The sequence below is a fragment of the Falco cherrug genome, chromosome 18 (genome assembly GCF_023634085.1).
Source record: "Falco cherrug isolate bFalChe1 chromosome 18, bFalChe1.pri, whole genome shotgun sequence".
Taxonomy (NCBI): Eukaryota; Metazoa; Chordata; class Aves; order Falconiformes; family Falconidae; genus Falco; species Falco cherrug.
In genome coordinates this window covers 7,173,118-7,188,380 of record NC_073714.1, presented here as the reverse complement: position 1 = coordinate 7,188,380, position 15,263 = coordinate 7,173,118, and the positions used below count along the sequence as shown (strand labels likewise).

General features: G+C 64.5%; 3 protein-coding genes across 3 annotated transcripts; 2 read left to right on the top strand and 1 right to left on the bottom strand.

Moving 5' to 3' along the window:
* Nucleotides 1-65: 65 nt before the first annotated feature.
* On the top strand, nucleotides 66-7,574 carry GCK (glucokinase). Its single transcript, XM_055696293.1, has 10 exons — nucleotides 66-1,149; nucleotides 3,776-3,938; nucleotides 4,081-4,235; nucleotides 4,478-4,597; nucleotides 4,688-4,783; nucleotides 5,032-5,131; nucleotides 5,983-6,166; nucleotides 6,463-6,618; nucleotides 7,074-7,307; nucleotides 7,403-7,574. Exons 1-10 carry the CDS (start codon nucleotides 1,105-1,107, stop codon nucleotides 7,545-7,547), a joined length of 1,398 nt encoding a protein of 465 aa, XP_055552268.1. The 5' UTR covers nucleotides 66-1,104; the 3' UTR covers nucleotides 7,548-7,574.
* A 2,212-nt stretch (nucleotides 7,575-9,786) lies between these two features.
* Nucleotides 9,787-11,474, top strand: MYL7 (myosin light chain 7). The gene is made up of 2 exons (XM_055696396.1): nucleotides 9,787-9,961; nucleotides 10,835-11,474. Exons 1-2 carry the CDS (start codon nucleotides 9,787-9,789, stop codon nucleotides 10,969-10,971), a joined length of 312 nt encoding a protein of 103 aa, XP_055552371.1. The 3' UTR covers nucleotides 10,972-11,474.
* Nucleotides 11,475-11,824: 350 nt separating this feature from the next.
* Nucleotides 11,825-13,470, bottom strand: LOC106631101 (antimicrobial peptide NK-lysin-like). Its single transcript, XM_014279177.3, has 4 exons — nucleotides 13,310-13,470; nucleotides 12,444-12,568; nucleotides 12,199-12,324; nucleotides 11,825-12,105 (listed from the first exon to the last, which is right to left on the bottom strand). Exons 1-4 carry the CDS (start codon nucleotides 13,437-13,439, stop codon nucleotides 11,938-11,940), a joined length of 549 nt encoding a protein of 182 aa, XP_014134652.3. The 5' UTR covers nucleotides 13,440-13,470; the 3' UTR covers nucleotides 11,825-11,937.
* Between the last annotated feature and the right edge of the window lie 1,793 nt (nucleotides 13,471-15,263).

Sequence of the window (15,263 nt, the reverse complement as noted above, 5' to 3'; positions counted from 1 at the left end):
CGTCCGCCCTCCCCAGAGCCCCCTGGCTTCCCTGTGGGGCTGCTGGCCCCACAGCGCCCGTCCATGCTCCCCGGGGAGCCCGCCTCCCCGCTCCCCACTCCGTGCCGAGGGGGTGCTGCCACGTTCAGGTTTTGGGGTCCACCCGTGGCTGGGAGTATCCTCTTGCCCACCAGGACCCCCATAAGCTGGCGTTCCCCCAGGTGCCCCCCAGTGCTTGGCCGAGATGCCACCGATCCAGGGATGAAGGGGGAACCGCCATGTCCCCGTCCCCCCTAAACCGGCGGCTGTCCGCAGTCTGCCACGATGCCTGGCATCAATCCCGGCATCGCCAGCGCTTTTCCCATCCTGGGGGTATGGAGCACTTCCCAGTCACCCTCGCCCCTCGCTGGGTGGCCGTAACCTTTGTCATCGAGCTGCGGCCGCTGGGGCCTGGCACGGTCTCCATGGGAGCGTGCCGGGTTGCTAAGCCGTCGGGTGGAGTGCTTGCCACCGACGCCAGGACATCGAGCTGTTGATATGACAACTGGAGCGGGGACACGGGTGGCCCGGGGCGTGGTGCTTCGCATGACAGGGCCAGTGGCCCCCAGCAGGGAGGGGTCCCGGCCAAGCCTCGCCACCACGCCAGGACTTCCCCGCTAGCTGTAGAAACCCACCGGGGTGGGCTCGTGACCCCTCACCGCACTGAAAACCGTCCCGCGCGCCAGTAAGTACATTTACCGGTGGAAGGAAGCAAGTGGGGAGAGCTCGACCCGTGTGTGTCCCCGGTGCGAAGGATGCGGGGCGAGAAGGCTGAGCCCACCAGGGCACGAGGCTGCGCTCCCTGCCCCTCTGCTTGAGGGTCCAGAGGCCGGGGGGGGGCAGGATCCCCCCCCCTTAGCAGGTGCTGGAGAGGAGGCGGCCGCCACCGGGCGTCGGATGAGATAAGGCAGCGAAAGTGGAGCATCCTCCGGCAGAGCGAGGGACGGAGCAGCCCAGCACCGGCCAGACGACTGCCGGGACGGGGAAGGGGGCTTGGTCCCCAGGCCAGGCACCGCAGCGGGGTGCCCGGGGGTTTGGGGGGGGACGGCTCGGCACGCAGCCCACCCCACCCCGACAGCTGCCCCCATGCTGGATCACCGAGCCAGGATGGAGAGCGGCAGGAAGGAGAAGGTGAGGCTGCTGCCGGGGTGATCCGGGGGGGGGCTGGTGGGGAGACAGGGTGAGGGGCACCCAGTGGGTGTGGGGAGTGGCGCGGATCCTCCCCGGGCTTCCAGCAGCGAGCAGCCGGGTGCTGTGGGCATCTGTGGCCAGGCAAAGGATGGAAGCAGCCGGGTAGAGAGGATGGCTGACTGGGAGCACGCTGGCTCCAGGGGCAAAGCCAGGTGGCCTGGGGTCAGCCCTGGTGTGCCAGAGGGGTCCCCGTCCCTGAGGCTAACCCCCCAGCACAGTCCAGGGAGGGGGCCCAGCGCCGCGAACCAGGGCTCTGCATTTCGGTGTGCTGGGTCTCGGCACGGCATGGGCTGTCCCCCGTCACCAACACGACTGAGGACTTGGGATGGAGCTGGGAGCATTTGTGGGACCGCAATGCCTGGCTGGGATGCTCCCACCATCTGGGCATTGCCCTTGTCATCATGCTGCCAGCCAAGCGGCTGCTGCCCCTGGGGTGAGGTGGGGCCTGTCACCTCCTTCGGCTGGTCGTCACCGTTGTCACCGAGGCACCCAGTAGGATGGCACCTGGCTCATCCCTGGCCAAACACCAGTTGAGGAAAGCTGCTCCCATCTCCTATCCCGGGTGGATTGAGCTCACGGGGCCATGGGCAAGGACAGTGAGATGCTTCCCTGCTGCCAACTGGGACATCCAAGGGGACACCGAGGGGACATGGCATGTGCCAGGGGCAGGAGTGCATGGCTGGCAGAGTTGGGCATCACAGCCACTGCAGCCTTCGGCCGTGTGGATTCCAGCTTTGTCCCCTTTGTGGGATGGATCAGAGCAAACAGTTTCCTTGGAAAGCCGAGAGCCAGTTTTGGTTGCATTGGAAGAGCCAAATCCCACCATGGAAGAGCCAAACCCATTGTTTTGGAGGCAAGAGAAGGGATGAGTAGGGGCACATGGCACCTGAGATGGAAAAAAACCATTGGAGAAATAAAACTGTGACCCTTGGGTGCCACCTTCGGGTGCCAGCCCTGGGGACAGGGATCCTCTGGCTGTGGCAAATTTGGCATTCACATGCCGAGTGGTGCCACAGGGTGGCTTTGCACTGAATACCTTCAGCTGCCGACACAGGCAAGATGGTCAAATCCCCTGGCAGGATTTTACCACCCATCCTGGGCTCAGCACCTTCCGGATTGAGGTGAAGCTCACCACGGTGCTGCCTTGGGCTGCCCCAGCCCCTTTTGGGGGTGGCCAGCGGCATCCCCTGGCACAGCAGTGTCCTCCATGGTGCAGCCATGTCTCTTGGCATCTTGTCTCACAGCACCTTGCGGGTTCAGGATTAATGGAGCCCCTGGTCTTCAGAACCGGGATGGACCAGGGAGGATGGCTGAAGGGGTGCTGAGGTGCCGGGGTCCCGCCTGGCTGTGGCGAGGGCTCTGCGGGGCAGGAGCTTTCAGGGTGAGGAGATATTTGGGATGAGCCCCTGCTCAGCAGCCTGGAGGCTGAGGGATGGCATTCGGGGCTGGGTGATGTGTCAGGATGCACTGGGGGGGTCAGGGTGAGCAGCAAGGGTCAGGGTTTGGCTAAATGGAGGTGGTGGGTGCCCTCCTGATGCACACTTTACCACATCCCAAAGCCTTTTACAGAGCCTCCCACCCTGAAACACATCGGGAAACAGCAGCAGCCTTGAGGAAAACATCCGTCTGCTGGTGAAAGTGCAAGCGGGAGCATTTTAAGCTTGCCCGGAACCCGGTGACTAATGAGCCCTCTAATGCCACCGGCTGCATCTGGCCGAGCAGCGAGCGCTCGCTCCCCCAGCTCCATCTGACAGCCCGGGGCTGCCTGCCCCCAATTACGTGCCGTGGCTAATGGAGGCTGCGCTGGCTGCGGAGCCTGGGGTTGCTACATGAAGGGTAAATACAGGTCCTGCCTGCCAGGCGCTTTCCTCAAGTGGGCCCTGCGGTTCTCCCTGGCAGCAAGGCCAGGGAGCATTTCCTGATAATACTTTTTATATCCTGCCTGTGGTCCTGCCCGCCCACCCGCCCGCCCTCAGCCCCCTGTTCACACTGAGTTTGATGGGTGGAAAAAGGGGCCCGTGGCTCCCAGGAGGATACAGGGAGGGGGATGCTCCCGGCTCCCGGGGGACTGAGAAGGACACCAGCATCCTCATTGCAAACCCAGAGGTGTCCCACACCCGTGGTAGGAGCCACTAAGCTCCTGAATGGCATCGCTGGAAGTGCTCCTTGCTGGAAAAGACCCTGGGATCCAGTGGGATGGGATGTCCCAGGTCACCAGTCCAAGCCCTGCTGGAATGGCACTGCCTTCGACACCTGAGCTCATGGCAAATCAACTAGCTGAAGGTGATGGCATGGGGACCCCTGTGCCAACCACGGGTGGCTCACAGGCAGCACCAAGAGAGGATTTGGGGACAGCAGTGGCTCATGCTGGTCCTGTGAATTCACCAGTGTGTCAGTTAGGTTGAAGCAGGATAGCAGAGAGATGGGATAAGGTGTTTTGGGGTGCCTGTGTGCTGATGGGGAAAACCAGGGCCAGAGGAAGGAAAATTTGGACTACTTATTGTGTTTCAGACCACCTGTGTCCCATGTCCCCCATCCCCAGCTGATGCCGTCTGTCCCGCTGCAGGTGGAGCGGATCCTGTCAGAGTTCCGGCTGAAGGAGGAGGACCTGAAGAAGGTGATGTACCGGATGCAAAAAGAGATGGACCGAGGGCTAAAGCTGGAGACACATGAGGAAGCCTCTGTCAAAATGCTGCCCACCTATGTCCGCTCCACACCTGAGGGCTCAGGTACAGCGCTGCTGGGCTGGACGGGTGTTGCTCCTGGTCCTTTGTCATGTCACCTCTTCCCTGCACCTCACCGAACTTGGTGCAGGAGTCTGAGTTCCCCTCTGAGCTGGTTATCTTGTGTCTCCCTTCCCTGGCTTTGCAGAGGTCGGAGATTTCCTGTCGCTGGACCTCGGCGGCACCAATTTCCGTGTGATGCTGGTGAAAGTGGGCGAGGGGGAGGAAGGGCAGTGGAAGGTGAAAACGAAGCACCAGATGTACTCTATCCCAGAGGATGCCATGACAGGGACGGCTGAGATGGTGAGCTGGGTACACAGGGCATCCCGTCCCCTCCCGCACGGTCCCTGTCACCAGGCAGGGGCACACCGTGCCACATTTCAGTGGGGAAGCCAGCAGGTACATCCCTCATCCCAGCTGGCAGAAGTTGGGGGTGGTGGGGAGGTGGCCACGCTTGGGGGACCTGTGGCGGGGATGGTGGCTGGCCATGGGCAGTGGGAGGATGGAGACAGCCCCTGGCAAAGGCTGGCCCTCCTCTCTTCCAGCTCTTTGACTACATCTCCGAGTGTATCTCTGATTTCCTGGACAAGCACCAGATGAAGCACAAAAAGCTGCCCCTGGGCTTCACCTTCTCCTTCCCTGTGCGGCACGAGGACATCGACAAGGTGAGGGGGTGGCCGCGCAGCACAAGAACTCGGGGGTCCCCATGACCCAGCTATACCTACAGCCCCATTTCGGTCTTACCCTCACTCCAGGGCATCCTCCTGAACTGGACCAAGGGCTTCAAAGCCTCCGGCGCAGAAGGGAACAATGTGGTTGGGCTCCTGAGAGATGCCATCAAACGGCGAGGGGTGAGATGAGCGTACGGTTTGTGCTGGTACTGCAGCAGTGGGGAGGCCCTGGTACCCCCGGCCATCCCCACAACAGGACTGCTGGAGCCCAGCTTGTCCCCAGGAAGGGTCATTCCATGTGTGTGCACACGTGTGTGTGTGACACATGCATGCGTCCTTGCCCTTGGGGACCCTCCACCCCAGATTTCCCTGCTGCAGGACAGCCTGGACCCCCAGTGAGACCCTGATGGTCCTTTTCCCCTCCCCAGGACTTCGAGATGGACGTGGTGGCAATGGTGAATGACACAGTGGCCACAATGATCTCCTGCTACTATGAAGATCACCGGTGCGAGGTTGGGATGATTGTGGGTAAGACGGCCCCTTCCCACAGGGACGCGTGGCAGGCGGGGGTGGACTGCTCCTATGGCCCCGCTCACACTCCCCTGCTGTGAGCAGCGGCTTGTCCTTTTTGTGGACACACACTGAGGACAGGTGTGTGGCACTGGCACCCTGCCGAGGTCTCCTGTTGTTGGGACGCCAGATGGCATCACCTGGGCCTGGCATGGTGGTGGGAGGACCTTCAGGGTAGAAAGGGGTTGGTCACTGCAATGGGTCTGGTCACCCATGGCTCGGCCACCCCCAGCAGGGGACATCCTCTCTCCAGGCTTCGGGTGGCTCTGGCACCTCACCGTGTGGGTGGGGACCCACTGAAGGTGGCTGGTGCTGGCCGTGCTGGGGAGCCTGGGAGGTGGGGATGGTTTTGAAGCCCCCAGGCTCCTTTGCCCCCCTGCAGGGGGGCAGCCCCCCGCCACCCCCCAGACCCACACTCTCTTTAGTGCGATCAACCACGCGGCCATCTGGGCTTTCCGCACTGTCCCCTCAGCCTGGGTAAACACCGCGCCGCCAGCGCCGGGCTGTTTATCATCACCTCCTCCGGAGGCCAGGCTGCCCTCACCGTGCGGCTGCCAGAGCCCCTGGGACCCTGCGGGGGCCACCCCCGACACCCACCAGGGACAAGCAGCCGGACGGGGCTGCGGGGAGGGCCCGGGGGGGAGCAGGAGGGCTGAGCTTCCCCATCCACATCGGGAGGGGGATGTGCAGCTCCGAGCACAGCTCCGCAGCCACAGAGCTGGCTGCCCCACAGAGCCATCGCGATGGGTATTGGATCAGCGTTGTCCCCCCTGCCACCACCCGGTCCCATCCCTGGTTCCCGCTGGCAGGGACAGGCTGCAATGCCTGCTACATGGAGGAGATGCAGAACGTGGAGCTGGTGGAGGGCAACGAGGGGAGGATGTGCGTCAACACGGAGTGGGGGGCCTTCGGCGCCTCGGGGGAGCTGGACGAGTTCCTCCTGGAGTACGACCGCGTGGTGGACGAGACCTCACTTAACCCCGGTCAGCAACTGTAAGGAATAGGACAGATCCAGTTCCTCTGGGTGTCCCCTCCCAAATTCCCAGCTGCGTCCCCTCTGCCCACCCTTCTTCTTCCCCTGCCCACCTGCACCATGCTGGGCTCAGCTGAGGCTGGAGCAACTCATCACAGGTACCCCCAAGGCGGGGGTCCTTTGCCCTGGCCGCCATGCCCACGCGCAGGGATGTGTCCGGCACGTGAGGGGGAAGGAAAGAAGGGGTGCTGCAGGACGTGGCCCCCCGCCAAGCCCTGGCCCTGACGGCTGCCTCCTTGCCTGTGTTCCCCCCCAGCTATGAGAAGATCATTGGGGGGAAGTACATGGGGGAGATCGTCCGGCTGGTGCTGCTGAAGCTGGTGGATGAGAACCTGCTCTTCAACGGGGAGGCCTCTGAGAAGCTCAAGACCCGTGGGACCTTTGAGACCCGCTTCGTGTCACAGATCGAGAGGTATGGAGCTGACAGGGCCACGGTGGGAGGTGGCACCCCCAAACCAGCCTGCTATGCTGCCCCGCATCAGGGTCTTCTGTCCTGTCACCCCACACCGGTCCAGGTGCAGTGGGGTGTCTGTCCAGCCACCCCACACCAGGTGTTCCCACGTGGGGGTCCCCGTGTCCCATCACCCTATGCAGGGTTGTCTCACATGGGGGACCCCTGTCCCATCACTCCACACCAGCCTGCTCTGACCTGTATTGGGGTCCCCGTGTCCTGTCAGCCCGCACCAGCCTGCTCTGACTGCCCCATATCAGGGTCCCCCAACCCATCACCCCACACCAGCCTGCTCTGCCCCATATTGGGATCCCCTATCCCGTCACCCCACACCAGCCCTCTACAACTGCCCTGCACGGGGTCCCTGTGTCCCACTGTGTCCCCCTGGCCGATGCGCCCCTCTGTCCCCATCCCAGCGACTCTGATGACCGCAAGCAGATCTACAACATCCTGACGGCCTTTGAGCTGCTGCCCTCGGGGACGGACTGTGACATCGTGCGGATGGTCTGCGAGAGCGTCTCCACCCGTGCTGCCCAGATGTGCTCGGCCGGGCTGGCTGGCGTCATCAACCGCATGCGGGAAAGCCGCAGCCAGGAGACCCTCAAAATTACCGTGGGCGTTGACGGCTCCGTCTACAAGCTCCATCCCAGGTGAGGCTTCCCAAGAGCCTTCCTCCCGCCACCACCCCCTTCCTCCTCCCCCTACATCCCCCCAGCCTTGACCCCGGGTTTTTCCCCTCTGGCAGCTTCAAGGACCGCTTCCATGCCACGGTTCGGCAGCTGACGCCCGGCTGCGACATCACCTTCATCCAGTCAGAGGAAGGCAGCGGGCGCGGAGCCGCGCTCATCTCTGCCGTCGCCTGCAAAATGGCCTGCATGATGGGGCAGTGAGAAAGGACTCGGGGGGAAGCTGAGGATGATGATGGTGGGGCGGGTGGGAGGACGGTGGTCCCGCTCAGAGCTCTGCGAGGAGCAGACGGACACGGGGAGAGATTTGCCGCTGGCAGAGGTGGCTCCCAGCTCCCCAATAAATGGGGGTTGCGTGGACTTCTCCGGGCTTGAGAAAGAGCTCCTTGTCTCCCCTGTGCTCACTGGGAGACCCCCACCATGGGGCTGCCCCACACATGGCGGGGGGTGTCTTCCTGTGCCTCCCCGGCCCCCTGCATCCTCACCTAGCTGCAGAGCGTGGGGCTTCTGCATGCACCCCCAACCCCTCCGCTGGGGATGAGACCCCCCCAGGGGCTGGCCGAGAGACAAGGGGCTGGTTGGGGGGTACTTGGGGGTCAGGGTGGAGGAGGGGGCTGGGCCAGCCCCCACCAGTGAGCCCCGGGGTGCAGAGACCAACTGGAGTGCACCAGAGCTGTGCCAGATGTGGTGCCAATTTTCAGGGATCCCCTCCAGCCTCAAGCCTGCAATGGGGACAAGGTGGGGAGCAGAACGTGGGGGTGCCCTGCCCCCCCCCCAGCACTGATTGCCTCAAAAGGGGGCATAGCCCCCCACCACGGGCTCAACCCTGATCCCACCTGCAGCAGCACCCTGAAAGCCAGTGGGTCCCAGCCCACCCCAAACAGGGGGGCACCCCCTGAGGCTGTTTCATGTTCCGGGGTGCCACAGCTCGGCCCCGCTTCCCAGCCAGCCATAAAGAGTGTCCCCCAGCTGCGGTGACACCGGGGGGCCTGGCCTGGCTTGTGTCCAGCACAGCCTGGCGGTGTCAGTGCCCAGCGCTGGCAACAAGGCTGCTTCGGCTGCCCACACACGTCCCCCACCTGATTTCGCTTGGGGTGAGAAGGGGGGATAAAAGCCAGGGTGCCCCCGGGAGCCCCAGCCCAGGCTGCAGCGGGGAAGGGTGAGTGCAGCCGGGGACCCCTCCCAGCACCAGGAATGGGGCACCCCGAGATGTGGGGGTGCTGCAGGGGGGACTAGGGGCACCCCTGGGGTCCCTCTGGGGGTCTGGGGCATCCCAGAGATTTGGATCCCCCTGAAGTTTTGGGGTACCCCAGGGTGTTGAGGTCCCTCTGGGAGTCTGGGGCACCCCAGGATATTGGGGTTTTCCTGGGGAATCCAAGGGGTTTGGGGTCCCTTTGGGGGTTGGGGGCACCACAGGGTGCAGGGATCCTTCTGAGAATCTGGGGCACCCCAGGGTGTTGGGATTCTCTGAAATTTCTAGGGCACCCCAGGGATTTGAGTCCCCCAGAGGGTCTGGGGCAGGGTGGTTGGGGTCCATCCGGGGCTCGGGGACACCCCAGGGTGTTGGAGTCCTCCTGGGAGTCGGGGGCCCCCCAGGGTGTCAGAGTTACCCTGGGGGTGTGGGGTCACCTCATGGTCTGGGCCATCGTGGGGTTCTGGGGCCGCCCTTGGACATCTGGGTCCACCACATGGCTCTGGGCCACCCCAGGGGGCCGGGGGCCACCCTGGGACATGGGGCACCCCGGGATCTAGGGTCATCTTGGGGTGCCTGGGCCACTTGGGGGACACCATCTGGGGCTGCCCTGGGGTTTGGGGCCACCACATGGGACATGGGGACACCCCAGGGTCTAGGGACATCTCGGGGTACTGGGGCCACCCTGGGGATCTGGGGTACCGCAGGGGTTTGGGGCCAGCCCAGTGGCACCACCCTCAAGCCCCCAGCCCTGCAGGTGCCACCCAACAGCCCCGGGATCCCCCCAGCTCATTGGAAGAGGGAAAGGGAATTCCTTCTGTTCTGATTGGCTGCAGGCATCGGCCAGCAGAATTCCCTGTCTTCTCATTGGTTGCCACCAGAAAGACATCCTTGGGCTCTGATTGGTGGCAGCTCTCAGCTAGCAGGGTTTTCTGTGTTCCGATTGGCCAGAACCAAACAAAAGGGATTCCCTGTGCTCCAATTGGCTGCGGCCAAAATAAGGGAGGAGCTCCCTGTGCTCTGATTGGCTGGGACTATAAAAGTGATTCCCTGCACTCTGATTGGCTGTGATCAAAAAAAAACAGGGAGGAAGCGACTCCCTGCAGGCTGGTTGACTGCAAGAAACAAAAGGATTCCCTGCACTCTGATTGGCCGGGGCACAAAAGAAGGGGGGGGGGGGGGCTGCACTCTGATTGGCCAGGGCCACCAAAGGGATTCCCCGCACCAGGTGGGCACAGCGCAGCACCAACGATGCTCCAGCAACCGCAGACCCAGGGGTTCAAGGTTCAAGGAGGTAGTGGGGTGGGACGGGAGGGGCTGGGGCTCGGCCCCCTGCCCGCACTGCTCCAGGCCTTCAGCTGCATCGACCAGAACTGGGACGGGATCATCACCCAGGCGGACCTGAAGGAGAACTGCTTGCAGCCGGGTCAGTGGGCACTCCGTGGGGATAAGGATGGCTGCGGCGCCACATTGGGGCAGTGACATTGCCAAGTGTGGGAAAGTGGTGACACCAACTGCAGGGGCAGTGACAGTGCCAAGGGTGGGGGCAGTGACGGAGCCAAGCGTTTACAGTCAGTGATGCCACATCAGGGACAGTGATGTTGATCCCAGGCACGGGGCAGTGACGGTGCCAAGCGTGTAGGCAGTGACAGTGCCAAGTGGGTGACAATGCCAGTGCCAAGGGTGGGGACAGATGTGGCACCAGCCACAGAGAAGTGACAGTGCCAAGTGAGGGGACTGTGACAGCCGAGGCCACCCAGGCGTGCGGAGGGTTCCCTGCAGAGGAGGTGAGGCATCTCCCCTGGCTGTCACTGTCACCATCACGGTCCCCTGTGCTGGCCTCTGCCCACCCTGTGCGCTCGCATGTCCCTGCATGAGGGGGGCAACCAGCCCCTTGGGGGCAGTGGGTGACCAGGAGGTCCAGCTCTGCCGCCCATGGGGATTCAAGGACAGGGTGACACAGCCCCCAGCCCCAGCTCCCCCAGAGACCCTGTCCCCACCGTCCCCATCTGCCTGGTCCCGTACAACCACAGCCCCGTGATCCCCACATGCGCCATGTGGACCCCAGCCCCAAGATCCCCACAGGTCATCCCTGCACACACCCTGTCCCTGGGTTCCCCAGGATCCTTGCGTGTCCCCAGCAGAACCCTGTCCCTGAGGTCCCCACGTGCCCGGCCCCCTCCCCAAGACCCTGGGCCCACCCCTGAGGTCCTGTGTGCCCCAGAGGGACCCCAATCCCAAGGGCCCCACGTGTCCCCCATACACCCTGTCCCCCGTGGCCCCCACGTGGCGCCTGCAGGGACCTGTCACAGCCCCCTGGGTGCAACACATCTGCAGCTGGAGCAGATGTTTGCGGTGACACCCACCGACATCTTGGGGAACATCGACTACAATTCCCTGTGCTACATCGTCACTCACGGGGATGAAGAGGACTGAGGGGACAGGGGGTGCCCGCCCCCGCCACTCGCTCTGACCAAATAAACCATGGAAGGAGGGGATCTCGTCCTTCCGCAGTGTCCCCAGGGGGGGAGGAAGCTCCATCCCACCCAGGCTTCGCACCCCCACACAGCTCCTGCTGTCCTCAGGGAGCTGGCATGTTCCCAGCACAAGGGACAGCACCCCAAAGGACGGGCTCCCAGGAGACCCCCAGCACAGGGTCACCATTCCCAGGAGACGCGGTGGCCTGGGGTGAGAGGCTTTATTGCCTGGGGAGGGGGCTGGGGGGCTGGGGTGACAGGCAAGGCTCAGAGAGGGGTCAGGGTCCAGGGGGTGGCACTCGGGGCCAGCTGTGGGGCTGAGCCCTGTGGAGACAAGGAGATAGGGGTGAGTCGGGGGCCACCATCGCCCCGTCACCCCACATCCAGTGACAACCAAAGCTGCTCCTCCAACCTTCCCCCCGCTCCAGGGTGCATTTTGGGCTCCCCTGTCTCCCCCCCACCCTACAGCTGTGCAGGCAGGGTCCCTCCTGGAGCCGCAGGACCCCCAGTGCCCTTCCAGCACCAAGGCTGGCGTGGGGTGTGGGCTGCAGGACGTGGGGGGTGTGTGCAGGCGGGACGCAGGAATGTGGGGTGCAGGATGCAGGAGGTGAGGTGTGGGATGCAGGGTGCCTGATGCCAGGGTGCAGGATGCAGGAGGTGAGGTGTGGGATGCAGGGTGCCTGATGCCAGGGTGCAGGATGCAGGAGGTGAGGTGTGGGATGTAGGGTGCCTGATGCCAGGGTGCAGGATGCAGGAGGTGAGGTGTGGGATGCAGGGTGCCTGATGCCAGGGTTCAGGATGCAGGAGGTGAGGTGTGGGATGCAGGGTGCCTGATGCCAGGGTGCAGGATGCAGGACATGGGATCGCGGTGCGGGACGCAGGGTGCAGGACGTGGGGCGCAGTACACGGGGTGGGTGCTGGCCGCTCAGGCCTTGCAGAAGTTGATGGCGGTGCAGGTGTCCTGGGGCTGTTCCTCGCTCTGCAGAGCCTCGCTGATCTGCTCCCTGTACTTCTTCACCAGCTGCTTGCAGACGCGTCCCAGGCGCTTCCCCAGGGCCCGGCAGCCCTTGTTCAGTGCTGCCTGCACCGCTGCCTGCCAGGACCAGCCCCAACGTCATCAGTGGGGCCGCATGTGGGGTGACAGCCCCCCGAGCCCCTGTCCTGAGCCCCCCAGCCAGCCTCTTACCTCATCAGGGTCTTCACCCGCTATCGACTTGAACTTCTCCATGATTTTGGTGCACAGGCTGCACTTCTTCCCCCTGCCCGGTGCCACCGCATCCCCTTCAGCTGCATCCCCTTCAGCCATGTCCCACTGCGGGGGGGACAACACAGACCCGCAGATTTGCACCAGGCCCCAGCACGGCCCAAGCACTCACAGGGGCTGCCCCATGGCTGGTGTCGCAGCCATGGGGCAGTGGGGCTGGTGCTCACCAGGGCCCGGCTGTCCCAGTGGTCGCGGCAGTACTGCTCCTTGCGGCACTGGATGGCAGTGGCCATGTCCTGGCACCAGGACGCGGGACCACCCTGGCAGGGCTCAGGGGCCGCAGCCTGCACCACTGAGTGGGGACGGCGATGGTGAGTGCGGTGGTGGGAGCATGAGCCCATCACCGAGGTCCCTGTGTGCCTCACGGGGGACCCCATCCCTGTGCTATGACCGCTGTCCCTGCCATCCCTCCTGCCTGTGCCCTGTCCTCCTGTGCCCACTGTTCCCAGGTCCCCACACATACCCTGGCCGTGCCACCCCCACATGCCTGTCCCCATGAGGATCCTGTCCCCCTCATCCCCAAGCCCCCATGCAGACCCTGACCCTGCCATTTCTGTTGTCACAGAGACTTTGTCCCTGCCACCCCCACGTTCCTGTCCCCACACAGATGAAATCCCTGCCTTCCCCAGGTCCCCATGTGGAACCTGCCCCCACCACCCTCAGGTCCGCACATAGACGCCATCCCCACTGTCCCCAGGTCCCCACACATACTCTGTCCCTGCCATCCCCATGTGCCTGTCCCCATGAGGACCCTGTCCCCCTCATCCCCAGGTCCCCATGCAGACACTCTCCCCCCCATTCATATTATCACAAAGACCCCATCCCTGTCCCCCCCAGGTCCCCATCCCCACATGTACCCTGCCATCCCCAGGTCCCCACACAGACCTCATCCCCGTGTCCCCAAGAACACTGACACCCAGGCCGCCATCCCCACTGTCCCCATGTCCCTCCCCATGTGTCCCCCACCACCCCGGGGTGCTGTCCCCCTGCTGCCCCCTCCCCACAGATGCCAGGCAGGAGGGACCCCTGTTACCTCCCACTGCCACCAGCACCAAGAGCAAGGCGGCAGCCATGGCGAGCCCACTCAAGAGGGTGATGGAGGGTGCCAGCCAGTGCTGGGGGGTGACAGCAGGTGACAGTGAGCTGGCGTGTCCCACGCCCATGGCTTTTATAGCCCGGCGAGCGGGCTGTGGGGACGGCTGCACCACTCAGCGCTGCAGAAACCCAAAAACCCCTTAAAATGGAGCGTCGCCGGCTCGCCAGACCCCTTCCTCCCTCGCACCTCCGCCCCGCGGCAGGAAGGGGTGACAGGGAGGTGGCCGAGCCCCGGGGGCCCCACACCCCCCGGCCCTGAGCTGTGGGAGCGGGGTGCTGCCGGTGGCTCCCAGCCCTCAGCCTGCCGGGGGCTGTGCATGGGGTCCACGAGCCCCTCAGGGCGTGGGGCGGGAGGTGGGTGTGGGGCCAGACCCCCCGGGCTCCTGGGGGTCGGTCCTGGTGCCCCCCCCCGGGGCTCTGTGCCGGTGCCCCCCGGGGGTTGGTTCCAGTGCCCCCCTGGGGGTCGCTCCCGGTGTCCCTCTCTTCCCACAAGCAACGTGGTGTCCCAGGGGTCGGTCCTGCTGTGTCCCTGGCGGTCGTTCCCTGTCCCCCTCCTGGGCTCCCTGAGATCTCAGGAGTCGGTCCTGGTGTCCCTTGTCCCCTCCTGGGGTCTGCAGGGTCCTGGTGGTCAGTCCCGGTGCCCCCCCGTTGTCTAAACTCCCCGGTCACCAGACACTGATTTAGTGTTTAGCTCAGGACGGGACTCGGAGCACGGGGCAGCCTTGGGAAGAGCAGGGAACACGGAGCGGGGCCGGGGGAGCACCTCGTCAGCCGGGTTGTGCAGCGAGGAGCCCCCAGCACCGGCCGCGGGAGGAGACAGGCTGCTGGGGGCGCAGCCCACCCGGAGCTGCCTGAAAGCGGGACCAAGGTAACGGGGGAGGGGGATGGCGCCCTCCGACCCCAGGAGCCCCGCAGAGCAGGCAAACCGGCCGGGGGGCACACGGGGTGGTACAACCCTCCAGCGGTGCTGTCTGGGGGCGCCGCTGGTTTGTGTGAGGCGAGAAATGTGTCACCGATCCCGCGCTCAAGTGACGATGACGTTGCAACACATTGCGGGTGTGCAGGGCTCGGCCGTGTGCCACGTGCGCCTGCGGGGTGCTCAGTGAGTGCGGCGGGGGGCGGGGGGAGCCACCCCCTGCGCCCCCAGCACTGCGAATAACGAGAACGCTGATGCTGAGGGCTACACTGGTGTTAGGGGGTTCACTCCCGATTTTAGTGTCTCCCCGGGGCCGTGATGCCAAGTTGGGGCAGTGACGGTGCCAGCGAGGGGGAACATGATGGAGCCAAGTGTGGGACAGTTGGTGATGCCACATCAGGGACAGTGATGTTGATCCCAGGCACGGGGCAGTGACGGTGCCAAGCGTGTAGGCAGTGACAGTGCCAAGTGGGTGACAGTGCCAAGTGAGGGGACTGTGACAGCCGAGGCCACCCAGGCGTGCGGAGGGTTCCCTGCAGAGGAGGTGAGGCATCTCCCCTGGCTGTCACTGTCACCATCACGGTCCCCTGTGCTGGCCTCTGCCCACCCTGTGCGCTCGCATGTCCCTGCATGAGGGGGGCAACCGGCCCCTTGGGGGCAGTGGGTGACCAGGAGGTCCAGCTCTGCCGCCCATGGGGATTCAAGGACAGGGTGACACAGCCCCCAGCCCCAGCTCCCCCAGAGACCCTGTCCCCACCGTCCCCATCTGCCTGGTCCCGTACAACCACAGCCCCGTGATCCCCACATGCGCCATGTGGACCCCAGCCCCAAGATCCCCACAGGTCATCCCTGCACACACCCTGTCCCTGGGTTCCCCAGGATCCTTGCGTGTCCCCAGCAGACCCCTGTCCCTGAGGTCCCCACGTGCCCGGCCCCCTCCCCAAGACCCTGGGCCCACCCCTGAGGTCCTGTGTGC